Source organism: Heteronotia binoei, chromosome 21 (assembly GCF_032191835.1).
Source record: "Heteronotia binoei isolate CCM8104 ecotype False Entrance Well chromosome 21, APGP_CSIRO_Hbin_v1, whole genome shotgun sequence".
Classification (NCBI taxonomy): domain Eukaryota; kingdom Metazoa; phylum Chordata; class Lepidosauria; order Squamata; family Gekkonidae; genus Heteronotia; species Heteronotia binoei.
This window is the reverse complement of record NC_083243.1, coordinates 82,856,284-82,884,266: the sequence shown is the minus strand read 5'-3', so window position 1 is coordinate 82,884,266 and position 27,983 is coordinate 82,856,284. Positions and strand designations below refer to the sequence as shown.

The following is a 27,983-nucleotide window of genomic DNA, read 5'->3' as shown; positions in this document are numbered from 1 at the left end:
TGTGTGTGTAATTATTCAGCATTATAAACAAAAATAAAAGTAACAATTAGTGAAGAATTCAACAGGTATCAATATAAAAATATCTGAATCTATACAATCTTCACCATGCAGGTAAATATAAAAAATGTCTACAGGTCCACAAAGACCTACTTAGTGCAAATTATGTAACAAATCAAGCAGAATCAACCAGAAGAACCAATGACACGAGAAGTCCAGGTACTGACTGTTCTCATTTTGGCCACGATCTTCAGTGAACTGGAAAAGAATTTTTTGCACAATATATTACTTGAAATACCATTGCCATTAATTGCAAATGAATGACATTTAAAATCCATTCATGGTTACCCTGCTTGAAATGTATTTTAATATAGACAAGCAGAATTTATTTTCAGTATAACAATTTGTTTGAAGTCAATTCCTATAGGAAATGCACAGAACTCTAGAATTGATACATAACAGGAATGCACAAAAATTTTATATGTATCACAACTTTGATTTTTAAAAAAACAGTCTTACTCATAGGCACCATATAATCCTCTTAAAACACAAATTAATCAGAATTTCTTTCCATTGATGATATAGCTTCCTGTAGTGAGGCCACTGATAATTTTTACATAACACAATGTAAGTATTTCTCCTAAACATATTACTCCCTTAAAGAGACAGATTTACAAAACAAAAATTAGTCTAATCACAGTTATAAAAAACAAGAATATTCTATTGACCAATTCAGTCCAAAAGGGGCATAAGGTTTGAACTAAAAGATCCAGAATGCCTCCCTGTGTAATAATTTCCAAATATCCTATTTGTCATAGGGGTATTTGATGAATTTTTCTATAACCAAAATTTTAAAAGCATCAAATCTATGGTTATGCTCAATAAAATGTTGGGTTGGGGGGCTTCAGTATTTAAATTCTTAATTCGAGATTTATGTTCCCCAATCTGGACCCACCCAGAACATGTGGAACGTCCAATGTACCTAATTTAACATTCATATTACAAAGCAGATTTCTTCCATGTATTCTTTCCTAGATTTGCTACAGACAGCAAAAACCCATTCAAAGAGCACTGAAGGACAATCACAGAAGCTTTAAAATAATCTGTTTACTGTATAAGAAGGGGAAGGTCTACAGTTCATGATGCTTGAGCAGAAATAAAACTATTAAAAAATGAAACAGTAAAAAGGCTCTCATTTTACAGCTTGATATCTTTATTGAACTTCAATACGGCATATAAAAATGGCCTCACTTGTAAAAACAGGTAAGTGTTAAAAGGTTTATTCACTTACTATAAATATTGGACATAGGTACATCAAGTTGATGCTAAGCAATGTCACAGGATTGCTGCATTAAAATATTCCTCAGGGAATTCTAATGGCTATTGGCCTGAATAAGTCATTTAACAACTCAGCATACAATTTCTATGTAGTATTAACTGTACACACAAATATTCATGTCAGAAGACAAAACAAATAGTTGAACATTTGAACATGAACAAAATATGCCTCTATTGTATCACATAAAACTGTTAAACAGCCACTCTGTTCTCTTGCATTATGTTTGAGGAAATGGGAGGAGAGAGAAGAAATAAAGATGTTAATAGGGAGTTACACTTTTGAAACAGGAATCTGATTCTAGAGTCAACTGAGAATTATCACAGAAGATTCCCTTTTGTTTTTCTCTCCACTCCAGTATTTGTTCTACTAGTTCTTCAGTCTCTGTCACCAACAAATCCATTTTTGCTAGCGCACTGTCCTAGAATATAATGTAAAGACAATCAGATTCCAATAGAGAAAGATTTTATTTAACAAGCACGCTTATCTCCTGCTGTTTTTCCAATGATCAAGCTGGCATACATATTCCTCGCTTCTCCATTTTAACATTGAAACAACTCTGAGAAGTAGATAAACCTGAGAGCAAGAGAGACACTGGCCAAGGCCATTCAGCAATATTTACAGTAGAAAGATAGATCCTAGACTAATGTGCTAACCACTAAACTGCTTTAAGTAACAAAAAAGAAAACTATTATAGTGAAGAAATTGAAGAAAATGTAACTGCATCTGTACTTGTCATACTCCAGAGTTTTAGTGTCAGAAGGATGAACATAGTCTTATTATAGGGGTGTCCTGTCCCGGCGGCGACGGGACTCTGGTGGGAGCCCCCCCGCACCCGACACTGCCGCCAACTACCTGGCTGCCCAACACGGCCCGACCTCCCAGGACGCCGGCTGAAGCAACCGCGGCAACGAGAGAGGGCAGGAACGTTGCCCGGCCCCGAGGGCTGGGGAAGCAGACGCTTCCATGCCCCAGCAGCCTGACGACCACGCCCTAGGGAGTGCGCAAGGCTTATAGGAAGCTCCTATAAACGGGGGTGGAGCTACCCGGGGGTGGGACCAGGGTGGAAGGGAGGGGGCCGGGAGAGGGATAAAAGGCCACAAGGCTGAGAGATCGGGGAGGAAGCTGGCTGATGCTCAACGGGCTGCCTAGGTAGAGAGAGAGAGAGAGAGAGAGTGGACCCCAGCACAGCCGGGGAGAACAAGCACAAACGGATGAAGTAACCCAGCTCTGTCCTCCCACATTCTGAGACCTTGGGGACGCCTAGCCGAGCCCCTCTAAGGTCACCAAGAGAGCAGCGGTCACGGTGTGCCGTGGGCCAGCAAGGGCGTGACAACGTGGTGGAGGATGCAGGCCCCGCCCCAAGCCTAGCACGGCCCCGCCCGGGTGGCAACCTGTCCGCTCCGAGTGCCCGTGTTGCGCCTCCAACTCCAGCGGCTCCTTGGAAAGCGAGGCCAGTAACGCATCGGTCATTGACATGGGGGAGACAACAGGCATGGATGCCAACCCCACTCCTGTGGACTTCGCCCACTTCGGGCAATGGCTGGCTGACCACCAGGCACAGCTTCTGTGCGACATCACCCAGCAGCAGCAGGTGGCCAGGCCACGCTTGTACGGGACCTCCAGCAGGCGCTGCTGGCCTACCCCGACCCCGCGGGGCGGCGCCTTTTGGAGGGGGCCAAAGCCCCTGGCCCCCGCTAACGAAGCTGGGCGCAGAGGATGCTGTCAAGGCGTTTGAGCAGATGGCTGAGGCTGTGAGGTGGCCAAAGGAACAATGGGCATTTATCCTGGGCCCCTACTTCATGGGCGAGGCACAGGTCGCCATGAAGGCGCTCAAGAAGGCCCAGGTGGCCAAGGACTAAGTATACCTAAGTATGTTGTTAGCCGCCCTGAGCCTGCTTCGGCGGGGAGGGCGGAATACAAATAAAATTTTATTATTATTATTAACTATGACGAACTATGAACTGCCATACTGGACAGCCTGGAGGTCACCCCAGAGTCGCACTGCCAAAAACTGTGCTCCTGACTACCCCCTGTGGTGGTTCGCCCCCAGTCCACCATCGCCACCCTCAAGGACACGGCAACCCGGTGGCTCCACCCAACCACGGAAGATGGGAAGCGGATCGTGGAGCTGGTGGTTATTGAGCAGCTTCTACAGGCTACCGCCGCACACTTGACACTGGGTGGCCTGCTGGAAACCCACGAGCTGTGGGAGAACTTCCAGGCTGCTGACCACCATGATGCCCCCGCCCGCCCGGACGGCAGCAGAACCATCAGGGGAATCCCCACTCAATCAGGGAGGGGGCCTCCCAGCTCCCTCCCGGGTTGGCTGGCCGGCCCGCAGGAACGAGGCGGGAGTGCAAGGCCCCCGCCTGCTCGCAACCTACTTGGCCTATGGGGGAATCGGGGCAGACCCCTGCTGCCAGATCCGGGGCCCCAATCCAGTGGGCGCGATGGTACCTTGGATGGATGACCACCAGTGGAAGAGAGAAGGCCAGCAGGGGCGGTGGGCCTGTGTTTCACCTGTGGCCAGTGGGGGCACCTGAAACGGGAGTGCCCCTTGATGGAATGTGATGCAGGCTGGGAGGAGGCCCTGCAGACTTCGGAGATGAGAGGCCACCCACCCCCCTGGACCATGTCGGTGGGGCTTGGGGGGCGCCGAGTGCAGGCCATGGTTGACTACAGCAGCTCGGTGTCTATGATACGGGCCCACCTGGTAATGGCCCCACTGCCCAACCAGTGGTCAGCCACCGTGGCCTGCATCCATGGGCACACTGAATGCTACCCGGTGGTGTTCATTCCCGAGATATCTGGGCCGGTCCTGGAGTGTGCCGGTGGCCAAAGTCCTTCTGGAAAGGGATGCCCCCTGCTTCATGGACCTCTTGGAAGCCGCTAACCCCGGCCACGGCGGGGGTCTGGGTCCTGTAGACCAGGATGCCGCGGCCCTGGCCATGGAGGAAGGGGACGATCCAGGAAAGGGGCCGTCGACAGAGGACCTGGTGGCGGCGGATGCCCGAGAGGCCTGGACAGCAGACCCACAGTTCATGGCGGCGCAGAGCGCAGATTAAGGACAGGAGCCCCTACGGCGGCACAAAGCAGTCTGAGATGCGGTCACCATAGACGACCGGCGCGGTTGGCGTCTGCCCCGGATCCTCAGGGAGGAAGGCGTCTGGTTCTGGGAGGTAAAAGGGCGGCTAGGCCCCTATAAACAATTGCTAGTCCCTCACTAGTATCAGGCAGAGGTCTTGCGGGGGGCCTATGACCATCAGTGGGCGGGCCATCAGGTTAAGAACACCTTGGCACGCGTATTGGCCCACTCTTTGGTCTTCACCATTCGGGAAACCCCGAAAGCCTCCTTAGGATATTCCCCTTTCGAACTGTTATACAGGCGCAAGCCCTGGGGGATTCTGGGCCTGTTAGAGGAGCAATGGGTCTGAGGGCGGAAGGAGCCTGAGACACCCCCAGACGAGTACGTCCAGCGGCTAAACGAGAGGTTAGCGAATGTGCGGCGGGATGCCTGAGGACAACTGGATGCCCCAGGACACCCAGCAGGCCTGGTATGATCAAGGAACCAAAGCCCGACACCTGCAAGTGGGAGCCAGTGTCCTAGTCCATCAAGGGGTAATGGGCCAGAGCCAAGGGGACCCCTGGAGGGGACCCTTTCCAGTCACTTGTGTGTTGGGCCCTCTCACCTATGAGATCCAATGCGGTGCCCGCCCTCGCCAGAGGAAGACCATCCACATTAACAAGCTGAAGGAGTGGCAACGGTAGGCACTGCAGGATGACCAGGGGCTCTTGGAAGAGGACCCAAGTGAGTTGGGGCCCTCCCCTGGACCACCCTTGGGGATCCCGAGGAAAGCCCGGAACTGGATAACGCTCTTACACCAAGTCAGCAGCAGGACCTCCGAGCCATTGTAGTGGCCCACGGCTCGGTTTTCTCGACGCGGCCGAGGCTGACCCACCTGGTCAAACACCAAATCATGACAACCCCGGGCCACGTGGCCTGAGCCCAGTGGAGACCCGTACCCCAGAAACGATGGGAGGTCATCGCTCAGGAAGTGGACAAGATGCGCCGCCTCAACATCATCGAGCCCTCCCAGACTGACTGGCGCAGCACGGTGGTCCTGGTGCCGAAGCCTGACAGTAGCGTCCACTTCTGCGTGGACTATCGGGAGGTGAACAAACTGGCCAAATTCAATGCCTACCCAATGCCCCAGGCCAACATTCTCATCAACCAACTGGGACAGGCTCATTATCTTTCCATCCTGGACCTGACCAAGGGTATGCACCCCACCGACAGAGAGAAGACTGCCTTCACCGCCCCCCAAGGGCTCTTCCAGTTTAAGAGAATGCACTGTGGGCTAAATGGGGCGGTAGCCACATTCCAGCGACTCTTCGACCAGGCATTGGCCCAGTTCGAGGACTTTTCCTGGGCTTACATTGACGACATAGTCATCTGTAGCCCGACCTGGGAGACACACTTGGACCACCTACGATAGGTCCTGGAAGCACTGCGGGCCGCCAGGCTCCACGCCAACCCCCTGGAAGAGCCACCTGGGGTTCCAAGAACTGAAATATCTGGGGTTTCTGGTTGGCCGTGGGCAGCTATGGCCCCTGCCTGAGAAGGTCGTCACCCTGGAGCAGCAGCCTCACCCCTGCACTAAGAAGCACCTGCGGCGCTTCTTGGGGTTTGCGGGGTACTACAGTAAATTCATCCCCAACTCTGCCTCGACGGCCACACCCTTAACTGACAGTCTCCGGAAGGTCTGCCCAAACGTCCTATGGTGGGGTCCCGCCCAGGAGGCTGCCTTCGAGAAACTCTGCACCAGCCTGTCACAGGAACTGGTGCTACAAAACCCTGACTTCTCCTGATCCTTCACCCTGCACACCAACGCTTCTGGGACTGGCCTCTGTGCCGCCCTGCCGCAGGGCCCGCTGGAAGAACGCCTGGTCCTGTTCATCAGCTGCAAACTGTTGCCCGTGGAGTGGGCCTACTCCATGGTGGAGAAGGAGGCCCTGGCCGTGAAGTGGGCCGTTGGGTCCCTTAAGTTCTATCTCACCAACAACCCCTTCTGGTTGGTGGTGGACCACGCCCCGCTGCTGTGGATGGCTACGATGAAGGACAGCAACAACCGTATCCTCAGATGGTACATGTCACTTCTCCCCTTCACGTTCACTTCTCTTCGAGAATGACAACCTGCTGTCCAATGCAAGAGAGGGGGTGTGTCCCATCCCAGTGGCGACGGGATTCCAGCGGAAGTCCCCCCGCACCCCGACATTGCTGCCAACCACCTGGCTGCCCAACGCGGCCCGACCTCCCAGGACGCCGGCTGAAGCAGGGAGCCGACGAGCCCGCCCCCGGGCCCGGGCGAAACAGCCGTGCCACAACCGCGGTGACAAGAGGGAGATGGCAGGAACGTCGCCTGGCCCTGAGGGCTGGGGAAGCAGGAGCCCTGAAGCAACTTCCATGCCCTAGCTGCCTGACGACCATGCTCCAGGGAGCCCTTCCTCCGCGTCCCCGCCTATAAGCAGGGGCGGAGCTACCCGGGGGTGGGACCGGGGTGGAAGGGAGGGGGCTGGGAGAGGGATAAAAGGCCGCAAGTCTGAGAGGTCGGGGAGGAAGCTGGCTGATGCTCAACAGGCTGCCTAGGCAAAGAGAGTGAGTGGAGCCCAGCACAGCCAGGGAGGACACGAGCGCAAACGGGTGAAGTAACCCAGCTCTGTCCTCCCACATTCTGAGACCTCGGGGACACCTAGCCGAGCCCTGGCCCTTCCCAGGTCACCAAGAGAGCAGCGGTCACAGCAGGGCGTGGCAGGTGCCAGCAGGGGCGTGACAACGGGAAACTAATTAAACTTGAGACTTCCATCTCAAAATTCATATTTAGTCACAACTTTAAACCAGCTGCAGATTGTGGAGAGGAAAATTACTACAAAAAAATTCTGACTGGCTACTCACCATGTTCTTTATGGACAGAGGTATTTGAGGAATGCTCCTTACTGTTCCTAGATAAGTTTCCAATTTTTCAATGAAAGCCACTGCCAGAGCTAAGAACTCTACAGCATATCTGGAGCATAAAAAACAAATGCAGATAAGATGTGTAAAACTTAAATGATGGAATTTAAATTTTAATTAAGGAATTGCATCTGGTAGGCTATTAATATTCCTGTTCTTATAAAAGCTTGTAAACTCATGCAAATTAAGGAAAAGAAAAAAACCATTTCCCTCCAAATTAGAATTATGTCTGAATCAAGCACAAATTCACCAATTGTTTGTTAATGTATTTTATACTGCTGAGCTATGACTGTAGTAAATAAGTGACTAACAAGTGTATGCCAAAAGCATAAATACACCAAACAGCTTTAAGGGTCAGACATAAAAGATGTAATTACATTCATAAGGGTTCCAAATTTATAAATATTCTGGATTTGTTTTACAATTATATGTATTTTGAATGTCTGCAATGTAACTGTGACACTGCTACTAAAACTAACACAGAAATATCTTAGACAAACTCTGGAGGAAAAAATCCTGCTTCGAATATCTACTGACTAAACTTCAATCATAAATAGCTTAAGGGCTTTCTCACTGCTACCCTGAAGGTGAAGTGTGAATAACCAAGAGGAAGTTGGCAATGTTCCTCATTTTCTGAAAGCTATATAAAATTCATCATTTGAAGAACACATTTGATGGCTGAAACTGGCTGGCTGCGGGCTTCTGCTTTTAGCCATTTACAGTAGAACTGTATTTGCATTTGGAGTTTAAGCCTGACAAATGAAGACAGCCAACGAGTGCTAGATTAAGACCTGAGACAACCAAGTTCAAATCTCTGCTCTGCCACAGAAGCTTGTAGATGACCTTGGGCCTAACTCAAGCTCTCAGCCAAACTGACCTCACAAAGTTGCTGTGAGAGCAGGGTAGAAAATGGTAGAACAATGTTTTAAGAAGCCACTGTCGGTTAATTAGGGAGAAAAGTGACGTATAGATTTTTAAAAAGAAACTGGCAATATTATTTTTAATTGGATTTTGTTATCCCTACTTCATTTGTAGAAAAACAAGTTAAATATGTTGAGCTGTTCATCAGCATCTTACCTGTGAAAAACAGCTTCAATGGGCAAACTGTCCTGACACAACGGTTTCACTAGCCTCTGCCTAAGAGCTCTTTTTTCTTTCAGCACTGCTTCTAAGTGCTTATTCATGCCTTGAAGAATCTGACATTTTTGAGCTATACAAGATAGAGAATAAAAGTCATCTGTCAAAATTAAATCTGCTTCTCCTTCATTGTGCATGCTTTGTAAAATATATTGGCTTAGATCCACTGGAGTTTTTCTACAGGTGGAAGTTTTTTAAAAAATAATTGTTTACTAGATTTTTATTCTAAATTTTCAGAAGTACAGAAGGGAAAAAGGAGAGAAACATACATTGAATAAACTTTGTTGTACACAATATATGGGCAGTTTTACTATTACGAATATGGATTAAGTAAATAAGAGTAGTTTAGCAAATACATGCTGTGACATGATATATTAGCATAGTAACATGAGACTATTTCATGAGAAAAATATATAACATACGTATCCTTCCACTAAAAAAGATTGCAAGCTGTGCTGTTAAGTTTCTTTTATTATTTTTATCTGTTAGAACTGGAAAGGGGGATCTCTCCAAGTAAAATAATGTGTTACTTTCAGACCAGACCCATAACCCCTCTGGGGCCCCCACCTCCGACTTATAGGTTGGCTGACAGAAGTGCAGAGAGCCAGCCTGCTGGCCCCACCTCTTTCGCTCAGAAGCTGTGTTGGTATCCCTGCTTTTGAAGCCGGCTGGCTGTGAGAAGCAGAAAGACTTGGCCTGCTGGCTCCACCTTTTTAGGTTGGAGGGTGGGCTTTATAAGAATCCAAGTGGCCCCTGAATTTTTGAAAAGCCCACCGACCTAAAGAATCCTGGCTACGACCCTGTTTAAGACTGGACAAAATCCACCCACTGGTAGTGATAATAAAAAGTTTAAAAAGCAGGGGGGGGGGGGTTGCTAATGTGAAGAAAGGCAGCCAGTGAGGTGGGAGGGGAGAGAGGGAGACCACGTGCTGAACTGGAACCATAAATGTATTGTTAAAATACTGAGCCATCTACTTTCAGTCATTAAACCATGGAATCCAATCCAAGTGTTTTAATTCCTAAACAGAGTCTTTTTACAAGAAAATAAAATCCCAGATAAGCACACAAAAATCTAATCTAAATTTTTTTTTTGAATAAGCCAAAATAATTTTCCTTTAATTCCCCTTATCTCAGATGCATCTCTTTCCTGCCCCCTTTCTTTTTTAACATGCATGCATGTGTGTGAGATCAGGACTCAAAGAAAACAGCAAAGTAGGGCTTATCCAAAGAATCCCTACCCCCACGCCAAAGTGTGCATGCAGAGGAAAGCTTATACCTGGAATAAAAATGTTTTGCTCTTGATAGTTCCATGGGACTCCCTTTTCTTGTGTCTTTCCTTCTACCTCCCTCCCTCTCCAAATGAGGGAAGACAGACTTGGCAACGCAGGAGCAGCCCCAGTGGAGGAAGCAAGAAGAGAGCAGGGAGAGATTTTCTCAGGTGCATATGCGTGCGCTGTCTTTTTCCTTCCCCCATGCTTTCTCCCCAAACAAGGGAAGACAGGCTTTGCAAAACAGCCGCCCCAGTGAAGGAAGCAAGAAGAAAGAAGGCAGAAAGAGTGAGAGTTTTTCTGTGTTTAAACAATTTTATTAATAACTTATGATAACAATGTCTGTTTATATCATTACTATCCCTAACCCATATATTTTCTTATCTCCCCTCCCTCCATTTCTAGACTCCCGCCGAAGTTATATATTTTTCACTTATAAAGGCACCCTTAATCAATCAAAATTCAATTTCTCCCTTATCTCATACTCATTATTAAAAAATTGTCCAATGTCTTTATATTCCACTCTTTCGCTATATATCCTCTAAATTCTTTCCACTCCCTTTTAAACACTTCGAAATCATAGTCTCTTAAAGTTCTTGTTAGTTTGTCCATCTCACTCCAAGATAAAACTTTCACAATCCAGTCCCATTTCTCTGGTATTTTTTCTTGCTTCCACAACTGCGCATATAATGTCCTAGCAGCTGAGAGCAAGTACCAAATTAGAGTTCTATCTTCTTTTGGAAATTTTTCCATTTGTAATCCCAACAGAAAAGTCTCTGCAACTTTCTTAAAATCATATCCCAAAATTTTAGATATTTCTTGTTGTATCATCTGCCAAAACTTTCACTTTTCCACAAGTCCACCACATATGATAAAAAACCTTCATGTTTCTTACATTTCCAACATCTATCCGACATCTTTTTACTCATCCTTGCCAGTTTTTTCGGAGTCATATACCATTAATTGCCCATTTAATCATTTGAGATTTTACTACTACTTCTTCTGTAGACCACTTCAACAATTTATAAATTTTCGATATTAATTTTTCATTATCTCCAAACAGAACCTTTTCCAATTCCGTTTGCTCACGTCTAATTCCAACAATTTTAATATCATTCTCCATCAAACTTTTTATTTGTTGCATTTGAAACCAGTCATACTTATTTAGCTCTTCAGCAGATTTTAATTCAATTTTATCACCTTGGATCTTTAGCAGCTGTTTATATGACAAGCCTCTCTTCATCAGATTAAACTGTTATTTTTATTATTTCTGCTGGCACTATCCATAACAGCTTTCTTTCATCACCATATTTCTTATATTTTGTCCATGTATTTAGCAAGGAGAGGAGTTTTTCTATGGTGTATGTGCATGCGTTCTTTTTCTTTTCCCCTCAGAGAGGCTTTTCCACGCAGCAGCAGCAGCAGCTGGGAGAAGGACACAGAAGACAGTCAGTTACTCCCAGACAGATATGGCCCACACATTTGACAACCCCGCTTTAGCACACTGTCCCCATCCTTAGAAAGTACAGCATCAGAAGGTAGGGCAACCACTGGGACATCAATTCTGTTCCTTCATGACTCCTTCAGGTAAGGCATAGAATTTTTTGGCTATAGTATTTACTGAACTTCCATTTCCAGGAACTGTCCATTCCATTCTCAATACTTCCTCGAAGAAATATGGAAAGGGGCAGACTGCCAGACTTACAGATTGTTTCTTGAACCCTCTAGAATCTCAGTTGGAGAAAGCTGATGGAGTAGATTTCTCTGATGGCTCCACAGAATATTTTAGAGTGGTTATAACCTTTTTGTCAGTGCTCCAGTTGGAAAAGCCTAGAAGAGCTTTTCTGAGTTAAGAGTCCTATCCTGACCATTCTCCTTCCTCTCTGTCTGACATAAATTCAAAAGTACTGATGGAATAAAGTTCCTCCATTTTAGATTCTGGATCTGAAACTGTCACCTGCCTATGTGCCTTATGGAAGCTTCTGGACCCCCTTCTGGAATAGCTTCTAGAAAGGGACAACTCTGTCCCCTGTCACACCTCCCTGTGAGTGCCTAGAATTATATGAATTTTGGGGGCATTTGGCTGTGGGTGATAGATCTTTTTCTGAAGAGGAAGATCCTGGGGAAGGTGAAAGGATGGAGTTCCTCAAGTTGTGCTGCCTTTTTCTTCCCCTGGGGTCCAAGCTGGCCAGTCTGACCCTATAGATAATCCACTGCCCCCAAAAGCTGTGGGACTTGCATGCCTGTAAAAGAGAAAGTTGTTTTGGGGGGTGAGTTCATCCAGGCAGATCTCCAGTTTGGTGAAGTGGTTAAGCGTGCAAATTTTTATCTGAGAGAACTGGGTTTGATTCCCCACTCCTTCACTTGCACCTGCTGGAATGGCCTTGGGTCAGCCGTAGCTCTAGCAGAGGTTGTCCTTGAAAAGGGCAGCTGCTGTGAGAGCCCACTCAGCCCCACCCACCTCACAGGGTGTCCGTTGTGAGGGAGGAAGATAAAGGAGATTGTGAGTCGCTCTGAGATTCAGAGTGGAAGGCGGGATATAAATCCAATATCATCATCTTCTTCTTCCAAGTCTGCAGCATCCAATCCACAACAGGTGGGAAAAAATGGTGCATCCAACATATTTGCTGCTCCTATACCTGTGACAAAGCCTGGGAGAGCTGGTGGGCCTAGAACATGAGTGCATACTTGGCCTCAAGTCCTACCCTGGGAATGGTCTCTCAAAGGCTCTCTGGGGACCCAGGAAGGTAGTAGGCTGCACCACTAAAGTCAATAGTGGAGTTCAGAGTAACTGTACGACTGATCATTGAAACTCCCTTGGTTGGCCCAGGAGCCTCCATTTTGGCACAGCGCAACTCTGCCATGGTAAGTTCCCTCTAGCTTGATGTTGTCTGATAGGCTCCTGAAAAGAGCTGCACAGCCAGCAATATGGTAGTGATCCAAAGCCTTGGATCTTCCAGTCCTTCCACAAGCCACAATGGCAAAACTGACATTTGTGTCCACCCTTCCCCCTTGCCAAAATCTCAGATGTGGAGGGCTTTTCCTTAAAGCAATCTCTTTTCTTCACAGGTCCAGCTCCCTGAACTTCTTACTGATTTCATCCTCCATAATGAATGGGATAAACTCAGATTAGCAAATTTAAACTTCAGGTCAGAACTTTAGCACAATATTTTTTCCACAGAGAAGTGGAGCTAAGGCTCTAGTGTCCTGCTGGAGTGGCAAAGCTACCAAAACTGGAAGTGCAGCCTTGCTCTGTCTTAGGAGATTCATACAAAATTTGCATAGCCTTGCCTGGAGTGAAAGCTAGGATGATTTTCTTGACTGAAGAGAATGGAGGCTTTGAGTAAAACATAATAGAGTTCTCTGAAAAACAGCAATGACAAATATGCTGCTGAAAAGGCCGTTAGACCAGCATTACTAGATTACCATGTTCTAGAGGTAGTTAGTATGTTCTGGTGATAAAATTTTTGAAAACAACTGTGCCTGAGAAATACAATTTATGCTGAAAGCTATCATATGTAGAAGAACTAATGGTTATAAATGGGAAATTAAAGGGCTTCTAAAGGTACAGTGTCTTAGAAATGATTACTTGTAAGAACAATCAAAAGTAAGAACAAGAATTAAAAGTGGGTACCTACACATTTATAAAGGACACCTTATGTTTGTCTACTGGATGACTTGGATTTTGGGTTGTTTCTGTCAGGAATAGCTACCATTTCTCCCTCTTTGTGAGATCTTGCCCAAACGTTTGCACTTTGGCCACTAGATCTTTTTGCAAATCAAATGTTTGGTCTCCAGTGACCAAGGTAGGTCCAGAGACATTACTAAACCAAGCATATGTGACAGATGGCATTTTTAGAAACTCAGAAGTGCTGTGTAAACAGATAAAGGACTGTGAAAGGTTAATTCTTCACAGAACCAGGCAGCCTTGAGAAACTGGCTGTTCCAAGAGATCTGATTGGTTAGCATCAGCTGAACAGAGACAGATTTCTGAAATGGATGCTGAGCAAAGAGACAGTCTGATTTCAGCCCTAGCTGAGAAGAGTCAAATACTGACAGTTTTGATACATTATGAGTAAAATAACTGTAAACATAAAATCTTTAATAATAATAATAATAAAATTTAAGTTTAACTAACTTATCTCAAACTACATATTTTGAATCTATATGGTTTCCAATACTAGAGTATTTAATCTCACGAGAAATTCCAAATATTGTCAATAAATGGTATCTCTATTGATTAATTAGGTATATTGTTGAAGAATGATGTATGCCATATGTAGTAATATTATTTAAAGACAGGACAAAGTTGTTGTTTTCTTATTTGTATATTTATTATGAACTGTCACACTGAGGTTATGGATAGATTTTTGCAAATATTACGCTCTGTACATAAGACTTAACTGTATCTGTACTGTATATGTAATATATTTATGCCCAATAAATGTTTTAAAATTTTAAAAAATATTGACAGTTTTGGAATTCAGTCCTGACTGAGAGCAGTTTAACACAGACAGGAGAACTCGGGGAAAGTTGGCGAAGAAGTTTGGGAAACAGGCAAAGACTCCCATTTGAGCCAAAGAAAGGGGATAACTCTTCTAAAGCAGAGGTGTCAAATTCATTTGTTACAAGGGCCAGGTTTGACATAGATGTAACTGGGCCATGCATGCCATAAAATGTAACATGAAGTACCAGAGATGTAAATTTTATAAAGGTGATTTCAGATGCCAAATGGCAATAGCGCAGGTAAATGACAATAACAGGCTTGATTGGATTAAGTGTGATATGCAGAGGAGTAGTAGGCATGAAGATACCAGCATTAGTAATGAGACAGGAAACCCAGGTCTCAATTCAGTCCAGGAGGATGCAAAGAATAAATGGATATAAGTTTGACTTTAATTGCTGAGCTAAGAGTAGCAGTGCTCTTACAAAGGAATTTCAAAAGGAGATTAAAAAGAGAGATTGCTGAATTGAAACTGATAATTAAGCTCAAGACAATGCATCCTTCTGGACAGAACTGAGGGCTAGTTTTCCTATCTCATTACAAACATGTGCCATTATCATTTGGGATCTGAAATCACTCCACTCCAAGATATAAGGACAAATCTAAGTGTTCTAATTCCTAATCAGAGTCCTTTTGAAAGAAAATAAAATCCAGATAGGAATAGAGAAATCCAGTCTTTTTTAAAAAAAAGAAGGATGTTGCTCACGAGTTGAATCTGAGACCGTATATTTGACACTTTTTCTAGAGAGAAGAAAATTCCCTACCCAGTGAAACAGGGAGTTACCTCTGAAGAGTGCAGAGATCCCTGGTGTGGTTAAAAACTGCCTTTAGAGGCCTTAAGAGTCAGCTAAAAGCTCAAGATAAGTACTGGTGTTTCAAGAGAAGGAGTTTGGGTATTGGAAAGAGTGTACCAGCTTTCTGGAAAGAGAGTCAGAAAATACTCAAAGTGTGCTGGAGTGTTTGGGGAAAACACTGGAATAAAATCCTCTCAAGATTTTAAATAACTCCATCATAGTATGTTATTAGTCATACCTGCAATAACCAGAAAACCAGAAACTCGGTAAAAGTGGAACTCAAAGTAATCTCAGTACTGAAAATTCCTGGAAGATCAAACAATCGTCTTCAATAAAGATACACTTACTCAAGTAGAATGAATGAGCAATATCTGCTGTTTCTTTTTCTATCTGCAGAACTTCAATATCCAAATTGTTCTAAAAGCAATTAAAAAGACACATTTTGTTTTCTACTGGATCAACAGTCATCATACTATCTTCAAGCACTTAAAACACAGATAATTGTATTAAGAGTCACTTTATTTGGATCAGTTTATTAGGCATCAGCTGAAAGTAAATTCCAGTTCTCATAAGAGCTTCAACCATGATCTTCTAGTCCCCTTCTGTATTTCCATTTGAATAGGTGAGGCATTTATTCAGATATTTTTATGAAGTGAGAAATTCCTAAGCATTGTGATATTCAAAAAATGGATTAAAGTGGCCGGAAGAGGGCCTTTGTTTTTGCAGTCTACAATGTCTTAGTGCTATTTCTGTACTAGGTGGAAGCTTTTCAAGGTAAATTCTACCTAATGTAATTGTTAATATCTATACTATGAATCTACAAAAGAGGTACCTAACTGTAGGGTGTTTGTGCCTGAGGTGAAATCATCTGAGAAGTCTTTGATAAAAGATGATTTTCCAGCACCACAGATCTCTGACACAAGAAAATAAGGGAAATATCTAGGTGAATTGCTCTACAGACTCTTTTAAAGCTGTTTATTTCGGAGCCATTTCACCACTATATCACATCTCATTTATAAGCGAGAGGAAACAGAATTTATACTTGTTTTTAACACCAGAAGAAATTCAGTCATAATATCAAAAGATTATTCTACCTTGTTGATTTCAGCTTGATGGTCTACAATCTGTTCTGCCTCAGAAAGATGAACAAAGCAAGGACCTGGTTTACCACATATATCCAGAATTTCCTGATGGAAATATAAAACACTATAAACAAGCGTAACAACTCATAGGCAGTTCAGATTAGGGTTCCAATTCCTGTTTACCTGGGAGCGATCCCCAATGAACTCAGCATCACTTACGCCTAATATTTAATATATTTCTTGCCTGGTTTTTTTGGCCACTGTGTGACAGTGTTGGACTGGATGGGCCCATTGGCCTGATCCAACATGGCTTCTCTTATGTTCTTATGCCTTTCTACCACACCATTCAAGAAGGCTTACAACTGAAAATAACACCTACAATATGAAACAGACAATAAAAAAGGGAAAAGGGTCCAGAGAGGGAAAACAAGCGAAGGCTGGCAGCTGTATGAAAAGTATGTCTTTCAACAGTTTCAGCTAAGGAGCCAGCTGCCGCCCTTCCTTAGCAAGAAAGGCCTTGCCACTGTAGTGTGTGCCCTGGTAACATCTAGAGTAGATTACTGTGATGCACTCTACCTGGAGTTGCCCTTGAAAAGTGTCCAGAAGCTATGGTTGGTACAGAATATTGCAGCCAGAATGCTGAATGGAGGAGGTTGTAGAAATTGTATCACTCCAGTCTTGTTCTATCCAGACTGCCTCCCAATTTGCTTCCAGGCCCAATTCAAGATGCTGGAATTTACCTTTAAAGCCCTATGTGGATTACGGTCAGCATACCTGAAGGACTCCCATATGAGCCTACCCATCCTCTCCAGTTATCTTTAGAGGCTGCGCTTTGGAAGCTCCCACCATTTGATGCTAGATGACTACCTATCTATCTACATGCCTAAGGATCAAATCACCAACTACCTTCCTTTGAGCAACTTAATAACTTTAAATATCTTGGGGCAGTTCTACAAGCCTCAGGCTCTAGGTTTCAACATAGTAAATATGCTGCAGACCAAGGATCTCCAAGACTTGAAGATCTGCAAACAGTATCACAAAATTACATCATTCCCAAGGGGGATCATATTTCCCCACCGCTCTCAAACTACATAAAGCTAAGATGCTAGCTCATATGTCATATGGCTCATATATGGGGCCACCTGGCACACATTTTGTACCTCAAGAAAGAGTTCAATCTAAGTTCTTAAGAACTATTTTACAGGTCCCTAGATGTGTGTCAAATGCCAAGGTAAGATTGGAGACAGGATATATAGAAGTTGAGGCCTAGGTGTGTATTCTATCTATTTACAAATGGCTAAAGGAACATCTTAACCCACAATGCTCCCTCTGATATAGTATGATAAATCCCAATCAAACTGGTGTAAATCTGTTTAAAGTTATCTATTGAGAATTGGCTTTCCCCTCCAGACGCTCTTATCCTGTGGAATAGACCAGGGAAAAAATAAGTTAAGCAGAGAACTGAGGATATTGAATGCCAAACCAATTTCTCTAGCTTACAAAATACTATGCTGATGGGAAGTATCAAAAACACAGTTGAACCAGCAAACTATTTAACATCTTTGGAAGTAACAGGGTTTAGAAGAGCCTTTGCTTTGGCAAGGTGCTTTGCCCTCCCTTCTGCTGTACTTGAAGGGAAATATAAGAACATTCCTTTCTTAGAAAGGCTCTGTACTTGTCCATTAAGGGAAGCTGTGACTACAAAGCACATGTTTTTAATATGCCCATATTATAAGGTGGCATGTAAGGAGATCATCACCCCACTGATAGAAAAAAATTCAGGCCTTTTTGAAAAAGCTAAAACTTAAGTTCCTCCTATCCGATAGATAACTCAAGATTACCAAACAGCTAGTTACTGCATAGTGATATTCAAGTTACGGAAAATATTTGGTAGTTAGAAAATAGGTTACTAGATTTTAGACAAAATTTTAAACTGTTTTTTAATGATTTAAGTATTTTAAAATCCTGAAAACGTAACAGCTATTATGTAAGTTTTACCACACACTTAAGTAATCAATTATTTTACGAATCTCCTTTTGAGAAGTCAACTATTCTAAAATGGAGAACCAGATGAAGGTAAAATTCGAGACTGAGGAATAAGATTATCTGTCAGTTTAGCCATGGTATATAAATCCCACAACTTTTTATGCCAATGTGAAAAGGATGGATATCTTTGTTGTTTTCCAGTTTGTGGCAATAACAATCTTAGCAGCAGAAAGCAGAAGAGAGACCAGTTCCATAGTAGAAGAACAACTCCTTAATGCCCATTCTATTAAAAAATATGTTTTCTGGTGTAAGTGTCCAAATGCATGATGTATATGATCTGTATCAATACAGATTCCCAGAAGGGAGTAATTTTGGGACAGTGTATCCGGAAGTACAAATAATCCCTTTTATTACCACATTTCTTCAAACACATTTGATTGCTGGTTGGATCCATGTGAGCTAATTTTGGGGGTGTGAGGAACCAATGTGAAAGAATTTTAAAGCATTGCAGTTTTACCTCAGTGATGTTGGAGTGGAATGGGGGAAAAGACCAGACTGCTTCCCAGGATTCCTCAGGGAGTCACAGGCCACATGTTTTGTGCCATAGTAATTGGTATGGCTGGGGTTTGGTTTTGTTCTTAGCAGAAAGAGCATTGTAAATGGATTAGAGTAGACCAGGGATAGCCAAACTTCCTTAACATAAGAGCCACATAGAATAAAAGACAGATATCAACAGCTGCAAGACTTGAACATCAGATGTTTGAGAGCCGCAAGGATGGAAGTCAAATAGATGGAGAGGGAGGGGTAGAAAGAAAGCAACTTTAAATGTATTCACCAAGCCAGTCAATGGGGGGGAGGCTTTGAGAGCCACACAATACGTGTAAAAGAGTCGCATGTGGCTCCTGAGCCGGTTTGGGCACCCCTGGATTAGGCCTTCTTCATCTGAGTAGCACGGAAAACATATTCCAATTGAGTTTGAGGTTGTTGCAAGATATAAGTAAGATTCATGTGAGAGCATATGTGATATTTGAAAATACTGCATCCATGGGATTAATGTATTCAGTTCTGTTTCCAGAGATGACCTTGACAGTAACAAGTGTTTGGAGATATGATCTTGGAACATTGTGACCTTAGCTCTTTTCCAAATATTGGAGAGATTTTTGTAGCCAGGATTGATTTAGAAATTTACAAACTTTCTTACAAGCAAACAATTAATTCAGGTTGTCTAAATGCTCCTACAGCTTTGCAATTTTAGATTAATTAAATAAAAATACTTATATGCCCTCATTATTCCAGAGCGCTCAGGACCCAAGGCAAGTACCAACATCAAAAATGCATACACATTCAAACATTACATGTGTTAAAACTATTAAAGCCATTAATACATTTCTGCCCAGTCTCAGGCTGCCGTCAAAGCTTTCTAGAATAGTTCCATTTTACACTGTAAAGAAAACATTGATCTATCATCAGAATTCGTGTAACAGCTAGTTTAAAAACACTGCAACCTTCTGGGACATGCAACCTTTTCCCATTCAGGAACGGTAACCACTCCTTAAGCGTTGCATTAAAAAGGCGAATTTGAGACAGGGTGAGCAAGCGCTACACGAATAGAGAAGGAGGAAGGATTGGTGGACGAGCTGCCTCACCTGCGACACGACCCTCGACGACAAGCACTGAGACAGCATCAGTCCAGCCGCCGTAGGCTGCACAGGATTCCACGGATTGGACGAAGTCATGATAGAAATATTTTTTCCGGCTGAATGTGGCGCCAACCTTACAAGCCTTGCGCACGGCTACGCAAAAGCTCCGCCCCTTATTTATTTGAAAGTCGCACCGCCATCTCGGGTGTGGCGAACCGCTATCGCCGTATTAAGTGCTGTGCCGAAAAAGAAAAGCAGGAAGGTAATTTCTCACGTCCGTGACGGAAATAAAAACGGCTGCTTTGCTTGACTTGGCCATATTGTTGGGTATGGCAGACGGTTCAGGCGCTCTGCTCAGAATGGCGGTACCGGGAAATGAAGTCAGTCGCCATCCGTCCGCCATTCTGACGGTGGCGGAAGTCTATCCGGTAAAGTGGATAATATACTCCCCCCCCTCCATTTAAGCTGTTATTCGGGGGCGGGGCTCGCTCTTATTAATGGCATCAGCTGATCCTGACTGTATCCAGGTCGCGCGTTTCAGGGTTGAAAGAAGGCAGCTGCCGATTCTGAGTTTTGTGTGTTGCTAGGATGCAAGGTGGCGGCTGTGGTTGCAGGTAAATGGAGGCCGGTGCTTGCTTACTTCTGAGTAAGCTCCAGAGCTTTGTTTCTTCTCTTGCTAGATAGGGTAGCGATTTATGCCCTTTTAAGTTTCGTGAAGCCCGTGGGCAAGTGTGCTTTTGGTATCTCCGTAAACTTGGGGAGGAGCTGCAATTTTTACTTATTCATCCACGAGGGACTTGTTCACAGATGGGTGTGCATTGCGTACCGCCCGATACTTCGCCTCTGGATTCAGGAGGAAGCTCCGTTGGATGCTGTAGTTTCCCCTTGCCAGTAAGTGTAGCACCGACTTGAACAGGATTACTTCTTAGCAAAGATTGGATTGGCTTGGGCTGCGAGCCTCTTCCTTCTAGTTGCCGCAACTTAAGTGACACGTTTCGTCTTGTACTGCCACATACGTAGCTTTCCCCCTTGTGACACGTGTTGTAGGTACTCGGTGGGATGTGGTTGGCTCTAGCCTCACTACCTTTCAGGAAAACGCAGCCCTTCATCTCGCCCTCTGAGGCATGATTCCTTCCTCCCATCTCCCTTCCTAAACTCTACTTTAGGAAAGAAGGAAGGAAGCTGTTTCAAGCGCAGGCAGAGTCCGGTTCGAAGATCCCAAATCATGGTAACTTCAGTGGATTTAAGATTGCACGACAGATGCTATTCTCTTGAGTGATTATAGGATTTGGTGTGTCTCTCTGATAGATGTTAGAGAAACAATATTCTGAACAATTTCCCTCTAAGCTGCAGAGCCTTGTGAGCAAAAACTCTACTTTGTGAGCTACTGCATAAATTAGCATGCTCTGGGGTCATCCTTCCTGAGCTAAGACAAAAATGTGTGAGCTAGCTCACGCTAACTCAGCTTAGAGGAAACACTGATTCTGAAATCAGATATATGAACCTCTCTATAAGGAAGGGTAAAGCTGAATGAATTGCATGGCCTTTCAATTGCCAGCATTTTTTTGTTTGCATTGACTGTATTTTTATGAAGGTAAAGAGGGGGTAAAACATCCCTGCTTGGGATCCTTATTCTTAAGGCAGTAGGTGTGTTCGCTTACCGAACCATTCCTTAATTCACTTTTATGAACTGGTCTGTCTTAAATGTCAAGCCACATCAATGAAAGAATATATTTTACGCATAATGGAGAATAGGTGGTATGATAAAGATACACGCTTGCATTATTAATTCGTTTATGCTTATAAAATTGTATAGGTTCATCTCTCAAATACTCCCAAGGTGTTTCTTCCCCTCCCTGCTGTCCCCCAAGAAGTTACCCTAGTTAATGTGAATGTGCTTGTAATGCTTTTGTACAGCTATTTTGGCAGATAGTTTTATTTCATGCCATCTGTTGAGTCTAGTTTGGATGAAATGTGTAAATACAGTATTTGAAGCCTAGTTACTGACCTGTGGACTGGCGTAAGCATTTAATTTGGGTGCAAACTGTGGCTCAAAAGCAAAAATGGAGAAAGTGCATTAGTGTTTCATAAAGTCAACATAACACTGGTAAAAACCATGGAAAATGATGTCATACATGTTTGTTTTCTGTAATTTGCAATATGCTAGCTCTTGGGATAGATGCAAAAAGGTAAAGGTAATCCCCTGTGCAAGCACCAGTGGTTTCCGACTCTGGGGTGATGTTGCTTTCACAACATTTTCATGGCAGACTTGTTAACGGAGTGATTTGCCATAGCCTTCCCCAGTCATTTACACTTTACCCCCAGCAAGCTGGGTACTCATTCTACCGACTTCAGAAGGATGAAAGGCTGAGTCAACCATGAGCTGGCTACTTGAACCCAGCTTCCACTGGGATCAAACTTAGGTCATGAGCAGAACTTGGACTGCAGTACTGCAGCTTTACCACTCTGCACCACGAGGATAGATGACCTATAAGAAAATGGAAGCCACACCTTAATACAGTGTTTTTAATAGGCTGAGTTGCTAGGCTGCTTGTATTGATGTGACCTACCTACCTGATCTTTCTGTGGCAGACTGAGTAAAGTAATCTTCTTAGGCTCAGAGCCTCAGCATGTTCAGAAACAAATTAGTCTTAGATTAGCTGTTTGCCTAACACGTTACCTTTAATGTTGCATATATTCCATAGGGTTCTTTTTTCACTAGTGGAAATGTATTTTTAAATGTATCCTTTATATGGTAGAACTCATAAATAATTTTAATTCATGGGCACTATACGAAGATGAATAGTACATAAAAGCACTTACTGAGTAGGTACATTGGCAGGAAATTCCATTAGATAATTGTTTGTTTACTACATTTTTATCTCACCCTTTGTACAGGAAGCTCATGGTGGAAGTACATTATTCTGCCTTTTATCCTCAGAATAGCTGCTGTGAGTTAGGTTAGCCATGTGTGAGAGGAAGGAACCCAATAAGAGAATGAGATTTGAACTCTGATGTCTCATGCTGAATGAAGTCTGACATTCTGACCATTATATCACATTGCAAATATTTATTTACATATCTTCTGAACTTTTAACTTTTGTCAGAAAATAAATTCCTGTAACTTAGTGCCGAGTGAGTGAAAGTTACTTGGCTGCAATTGTTCCACTACGGCCATTTTTTCGGTTTCTGAGTCAAGAACGGGAAGATGGGGAACAGTGCCTTAAAAGCTCATTTGGAGACTGCCCAGAAAACAGGGGTATTCCAACTAACTGGAAAAGGCCTTTCAGAGGTAAATATGTTTTGTGAACTACATGTGCTAGAAATATTTTGTAGCATATTATGCCTCAAACAGCTACCTAGTGAGAAAGCACGTCTGAGGATTGGATCCACAAAAATGCCAGCAGAAGGAACTGTGGAGGCAAATATTTGCCATGTCCCTTTTCCACCATCAGCCCCCACTGGAACTCTGAAAATGTGATGGTGGAAGCCCTGTGTGGACAAAAAGCATGAATGGCCTGGGGCTTGCAGTGAAAAGGGAGAGCCTCTTGCATCGCAGGAAGCATGGCTGCCTCAGGGTTGTTGGAAGGGGAGGGCAGGGAAAGATCTGTGAAATGCACTTCATTGGCTCTAGCCCTGAGGGATTACAGGTACACAAATATCAGTAGATTAGAATCTTAATTAACAATCTGCACCTGATCCTATGCATGCATACTTGAAAGCAGGCCTTGGATTCAGCGGGAGCTCACAGGAGCACAACTCCTGAACTTTCTGACAGTTCCACCTCCTCCTTCTCACCTTGTCCATTGAATAGTAGGTGCAGCTGCATAACAATCCCTGGATGAGCTCCACCACCTTTTTTTCTACAAAACTATCCCTGCTTGAAAGTAAATCCCTATTGAGGTCACTGGAGTTTCTTCATAAGCAAATGCACATAGGATTGCAGCCTTAAATAGTTGCTTCAGAAATCAGGCAAGCTTCCACGGCAGAGTGGGGATTTGAATCTGACTTCAGATCCTGGCCTGACACTCTAATCACTGCACCTAGCACTGACCTGGATAGCCCAGGCAAGCCCAATCTTGTCAGCTCTTAGAAGCTACGCAGGGCCAGCCCAGGCTAGTATTTGGATGGGAGACCTCCAGAGAATACATGGGGTGGGCTGCAGAGGCAGGCAATGGCAAGCCACCTCTGAACATCCCTTTCCTTCAAGCCCCACTCAGAGTTGCCAGAGGTCAGCTTGACTTGATGGCAATTTTTAAAATAAATAAATAAAATACACATAATCACTGCACAAATGTGGCTCTTTATTAACTTTCATTCCCAATGACTCACATTAGTCAGTCTTGTTGACTATTCCCAAAATCACCTGTTAAATGAACAAAAGTCTCACTTTTATTGTTTTTGCTCTTTCCAAGCCATTCATAATTTTGCAAACTCCTTTCACTATCTTTTACGTTAGTCTACGGAAGTTACTGGTTCCCAAATCTTTATTAACATACATACAATTATTTAACTGTAACTTACTTGGAATGTTCATGGAATATTTTAATTGTTTTTTCAGTTTCCTGAAGATCTGCAGAAGCTGACAAGCAATCTCAGAACAATAGATTTGTCGAACAATAAGATCGAGACTTTGCCTCCATTCATGGGAAGATTCTCTGTGCTGAAAAGCCTTGCCCTCAACCACAACAAACTGAGTATGACTCCTACAGAGAATCTTAACAGATATAAATATAAATGAATTACAAGAAGTTTGATTTCATCATTTTCTTAGTGAATGTATTGATACAAAAACTCAGGATGGTTCACAATCAAATAGAGAAATGAGGCTGCTTCAGAGCTGCAGTAGAATTTTGCTGGAGTAATTGAACTCAACCTGCTTTATCTAAGAATTACTGATCTTATGAAGTAGGCATTTTCTTAATTTGAATAATGTTGATTAATCAACAAATGCCTAGCTAGAATTTCAAGGGGAAGGTGGATTCTGCACGCTAATCCAGGCCATGGTATTTTTTGTCAAAATAACACAAAAATGTTATCTCTGATTGTGCAATCCTATACAGAGTTACTTCAGTCTAAACCCACTGAAATCGGCTTAGATTTGAGTAACTGCATAGGATTGCATTGCAAATCCTAGCAAGATGGACATTTGCATTATTCCACAAAGTCTTGATTGTTCCTTCATCTAGGAACTTGAGTTATTTCTGTTTGTAACTTATTTCTAGCTGCCCTGCCTGAGGAACTGTGCAAGCTGAAAAAACTTGAGGCTTTGCATCTAAATAGCAACCATCTGCCACAGCTACCTGCTGCCTTTGGACAGCTCTCAGCACTGAAGACTCTGAGCCTTTCGGGAAACAAGCTCCGAACTGTACCTCCCCAGCTCTGTAGCCTTCGTCACTTAGATGTGGTGGATCTCTCCCGAAATCAGATCCAGAGTGTACCAGACACAGTGGGAGAACTGCAGGCCATTGAACTGAATTTAAATCAGAATCAGGTTTGAGAATTGGTTTTATAGGTATACGCCTGTAAAATTGAATATCTCTCCAAACATAGATATATTTTAGATGCTATAGTGTTGAGTATTAGAGAAGCAATCCTAAGCAGGTCTATTCAATGAGTATTGATCCCAGGGAAGCATTTTTAGGACTGCAATGTTAATACTGCAAACAAACTTCAATAAAGTTTTGTTTCTTTTCTTTAGTGGATAACTCATGCAGAATTATTCTCTGCTTTGTGACAGAAGTTCCCATTTGTTGAGAACATTAGATGAGGTTCATGCTTCCAGCATTATACCCTTTTCCAGTTAGTCTTTTATTTCCATTATAAGGTTAAATTCTTAGTTTATGAATATGTTTTGTATAAGAAGACTCCAGAGGCCAGTTTACTGGGAACAATTTGTAATTGCTTGAAATTAGTCTAATTTAGACTCATTAGCATTATTATGTGGATATGAACTTGTATTTTGTGTGAACTGACAGCTGCAGTACCAGAATTTTATATAGAAATAATCTTACATAGAAGATGTGATCATTCTATATCAGAAATCCATACCAGTGATGAAGTAGATATCAGTACGTGTTCTGTCAAATCTACAGACAAATCCCTTTATTAGAATTGGTAATAAAGTAAAATCTTGAGACATTTAACTTTGGTGTGTAGTAAGCAGAAGCTGATATACTTCGGTCTATTTAATGGAAAATGTCACAGAGTACTTTATTGCAGTACTGTTGCAGAAAGAGGCATAACGTGAATACAGTGTGGATAATTTTTTTTTTTCTTGTTCCTTTTAAATGCATGCTAGATTGCACAGATCTCATCAGAGATCTCTCACTGTCCTCGCCTCAAAGTCCTGCGTCTGGAAGAGAACTGTTTAGAACTAAGCATGCTTCCTCAGAGTATTCTCAGCGATTCTCAGATCTCTCTGCTTGCAGTAGAGGGCAATCTCTTTGAAATCAAGAAACTCAGAGAGCTAGATGGGTATGATAAGGTTTGTAGGAAAAACTTTTTTATCTTAAATCTCTCTCTAGACTCTAGCAGAACAGAATACAGAAATGTATTTGAACTGATCAGACTGCTAAAGGTTTTGTAGATGTTGTTCTAGCAGAGTCTTCAGGATATCTTTCTGACTTAGTTATTCAGCTTATATCTTGCTCCTTTCCCTGCCAAGTCGGGCTCAGCTTGTGAGCTTATGTATATCATAGACAACAGTTTTAGGACTTTTAAGAGTACATTCTTATCTGTTTTTCTTATTAGACCCTTCAAGCAAAAGGTACTTGGTTTCAAATTCAAAGCAAGCTAGATAACTGGCATGTTATGCTTTTCTTTTGGACTGAAGAGTTGCTGAGGAAACAGTTCTTTTTACTATAGTTATGAACTACCTGTTACAGCAATAAGCCTTGGGAAAAGGTTATAAACAGTGATTCTTCATGCAATTGAACTATGCACTGGAGGTAAATTTTGAAGGACGTATTAGGAAAATGAGTAGTGGATGCTTAACCTTTTAAATCATAATTTGGGTAAAGGACAATCTTATCTCAAAGTTATTTTCTAGTGTTTGTTGTTGAAGGACTTCAGAACAAACCAGCCACTTTCTTGCCAGCATAGTCTTACATGGTCATGAATGGGTCTAGCATAAGAAATACTGGATTATAAACCTATTCTACATTGCAAAGATGGCAGTTACTACTGGAAAAATTCAGCACTTTATTTATTGTGCAAAACAACTGATTTTCTATCTGAATTTTTTTTAGTACATGGAGAGATTCACAGCCACAAAGAAAAAGTTTGCCTGATGGAATTTCATCTTGTGAAGGAAAAGTTCATGAAATGTGGATCATACATGCTGCTAGCCTGTTTGGAGAAGGATAGCCAAGGTTTTGACTAATGCCAAGGAGAGACCAGCTGTGCTGACTTTGCAGTGGTCTGGTATGTAGACATTTAATGCTGCAGTGAAGCTAAGATGCAGCCAGATGTTTACATTAAGAGCAGACAAAAAAGTCTGCCTTACGAGATTCTCCATCTTCAGGGATCTTTGTGGATTGCGAGAAAAATCTTGTATATTACTTGAGCGGCATCAGTTTGTTACAGTTGTCAGCAAGCTTGTGTTTTAAGGAAGTTATAAGGAGAGTGAATTTAATATGTCTAGGGAACACTTGCCAAGGAGCGCACTGAGGCTATGTAACCGCTTAACAATGCAAAGTCATCTCTTTTCTGTAAATGTCCTATAGTGTAGAAGAGGCTGGCTCTGCTTTTTTAAAACTATATTTTATGAAGCACAGAGTTAATTTTAGTGTAGTGTTAAAAGATTAAAACATGTTTTGGCTTCACTTTACAAGGGCAGCCTATGGTTGGCTTGTCTTCCACTTGATGGTGAAATGCACTACAATTCATTTCCAAGCATGCTGATGGATGGTATATGTGACTGGACCTAGATGTCCACACTGACTGCATTGGGGGAGGGGAGAGAAGAGGACATCCTTGCACTGTTTATGGTGGTAGAACAAACTCAACTGCTTAATTTGGTTGATCACCTTTATTATTGCTGCCTTATGCAAAGCACGCAGGAGGACCGAAAAAATATGCAACTACCCTGAATAACTTGTATATTTTTACTTTAAACAACTTACATCCACAAATGTCTTAAGCTTTTTGGCACCTTGAGCATTAAAGCTATGTTATAAACTATTAACTTATACTATGAATAATAAAACATATGCATAATTAAAA

General features: G+C 43.0%; 2 protein-coding genes across 3 annotated transcripts; one reads left to right on the top strand and one right to left on the bottom strand.

Moving 5' to 3' along the window:
* Positions 1–1,189: 1,189 nt before the first annotated feature.
* Positions 1,190–20,174, bottom strand: HAUS2 (HAUS augmin like complex subunit 2). The gene is made up of 6 exons (XM_060262705.1): positions 19,764–20,174; positions 16,144–16,236; positions 15,397–15,466; positions 8,424–8,556; positions 7,290–7,398; positions 1,190–1,754 (listed from the first exon to the last, which is right to left on the bottom strand). The coding sequence occupies exons 1-6, from the start codon at positions 19,851–19,853 to the stop codon at positions 1,596–1,598; spliced, it is 654 nt and encodes a 217-aa protein (XP_060118688.1). The 5' UTR covers positions 19,854–20,174; the 3' UTR covers positions 1,190–1,595.
* On the top strand, positions 20,093–27,983 carry LRRC57 (leucine rich repeat containing 57). Of its 2 annotated transcripts, none has more exons than XM_060262703.1 (6): positions 20,093–20,185; positions 22,865–23,049; positions 24,319–24,454; positions 24,983–25,251; positions 26,059–26,244; positions 27,008–27,983. In XM_060262703.1, the coding sequence occupies exons 2-6, from the start codon at positions 22,966–22,968 to the stop codon at positions 27,047–27,049; spliced, it is 717 nt and encodes a 238-aa protein (XP_060118686.1). In that variant the 5' UTR covers positions 20,093–20,185; positions 22,865–22,965; the 3' UTR covers positions 27,050–27,983. The 2 variants fall into 2 exon arrangements, with proteins under 2 accessions (XP_060118686.1, XP_060118687.1); XM_060262704.1 differs by having other exon boundaries at positions 20,162–20,371.

What these genes read in the sequence shown, in the direction of transcription:
- HAUS2 (XM_060262705.1), bottom strand. Translation starts at nt 19,853, where the DNA reads ATGACTTCGTCCAATCCGTGGAATCCTGTGCAGCCTACGGCGGCTGGA. An exon ending in CGTCGAGGGTCGTGTCGCAG is followed by an intron (nt 16,237 to 19,763) that starts GTGAGGCAGCTC and finishes TATTTCCATCAG; the next exon opens with GAAATTCTGGATATATGTGG. An exon ending in ATCAAGCTGAAATCAACAAG is followed by an intron (nt 15,467 to 16,143) that starts GTAGAATAATCT and finishes AATTGCTTTTAG; the next exon opens with AACAATTTGGATATTGAAGT.
- LRRC57 (XM_060262703.1), top strand. Translation starts at nt 22,966, where the DNA reads ATGGGGAACAGTGCCTTAAAAGCTCATTTGGAGACTGCCCAGAAAACA. An exon ending in TGAATTTAAATCAGAATCAG is followed by an intron (nt 25,252 to 26,058) that starts GTTTGAGAATTG and finishes AATGCATGCTAG; the next exon opens with ATTGCACAGATCTCATCAGA. An exon ending in AGCTAGATGGGTATGATAAG is followed by an intron (nt 26,245 to 27,007) that starts GTTTGTAGGAAA and finishes AATTTTTTTTAG; the next exon opens with TACATGGAGAGATTCACAGC.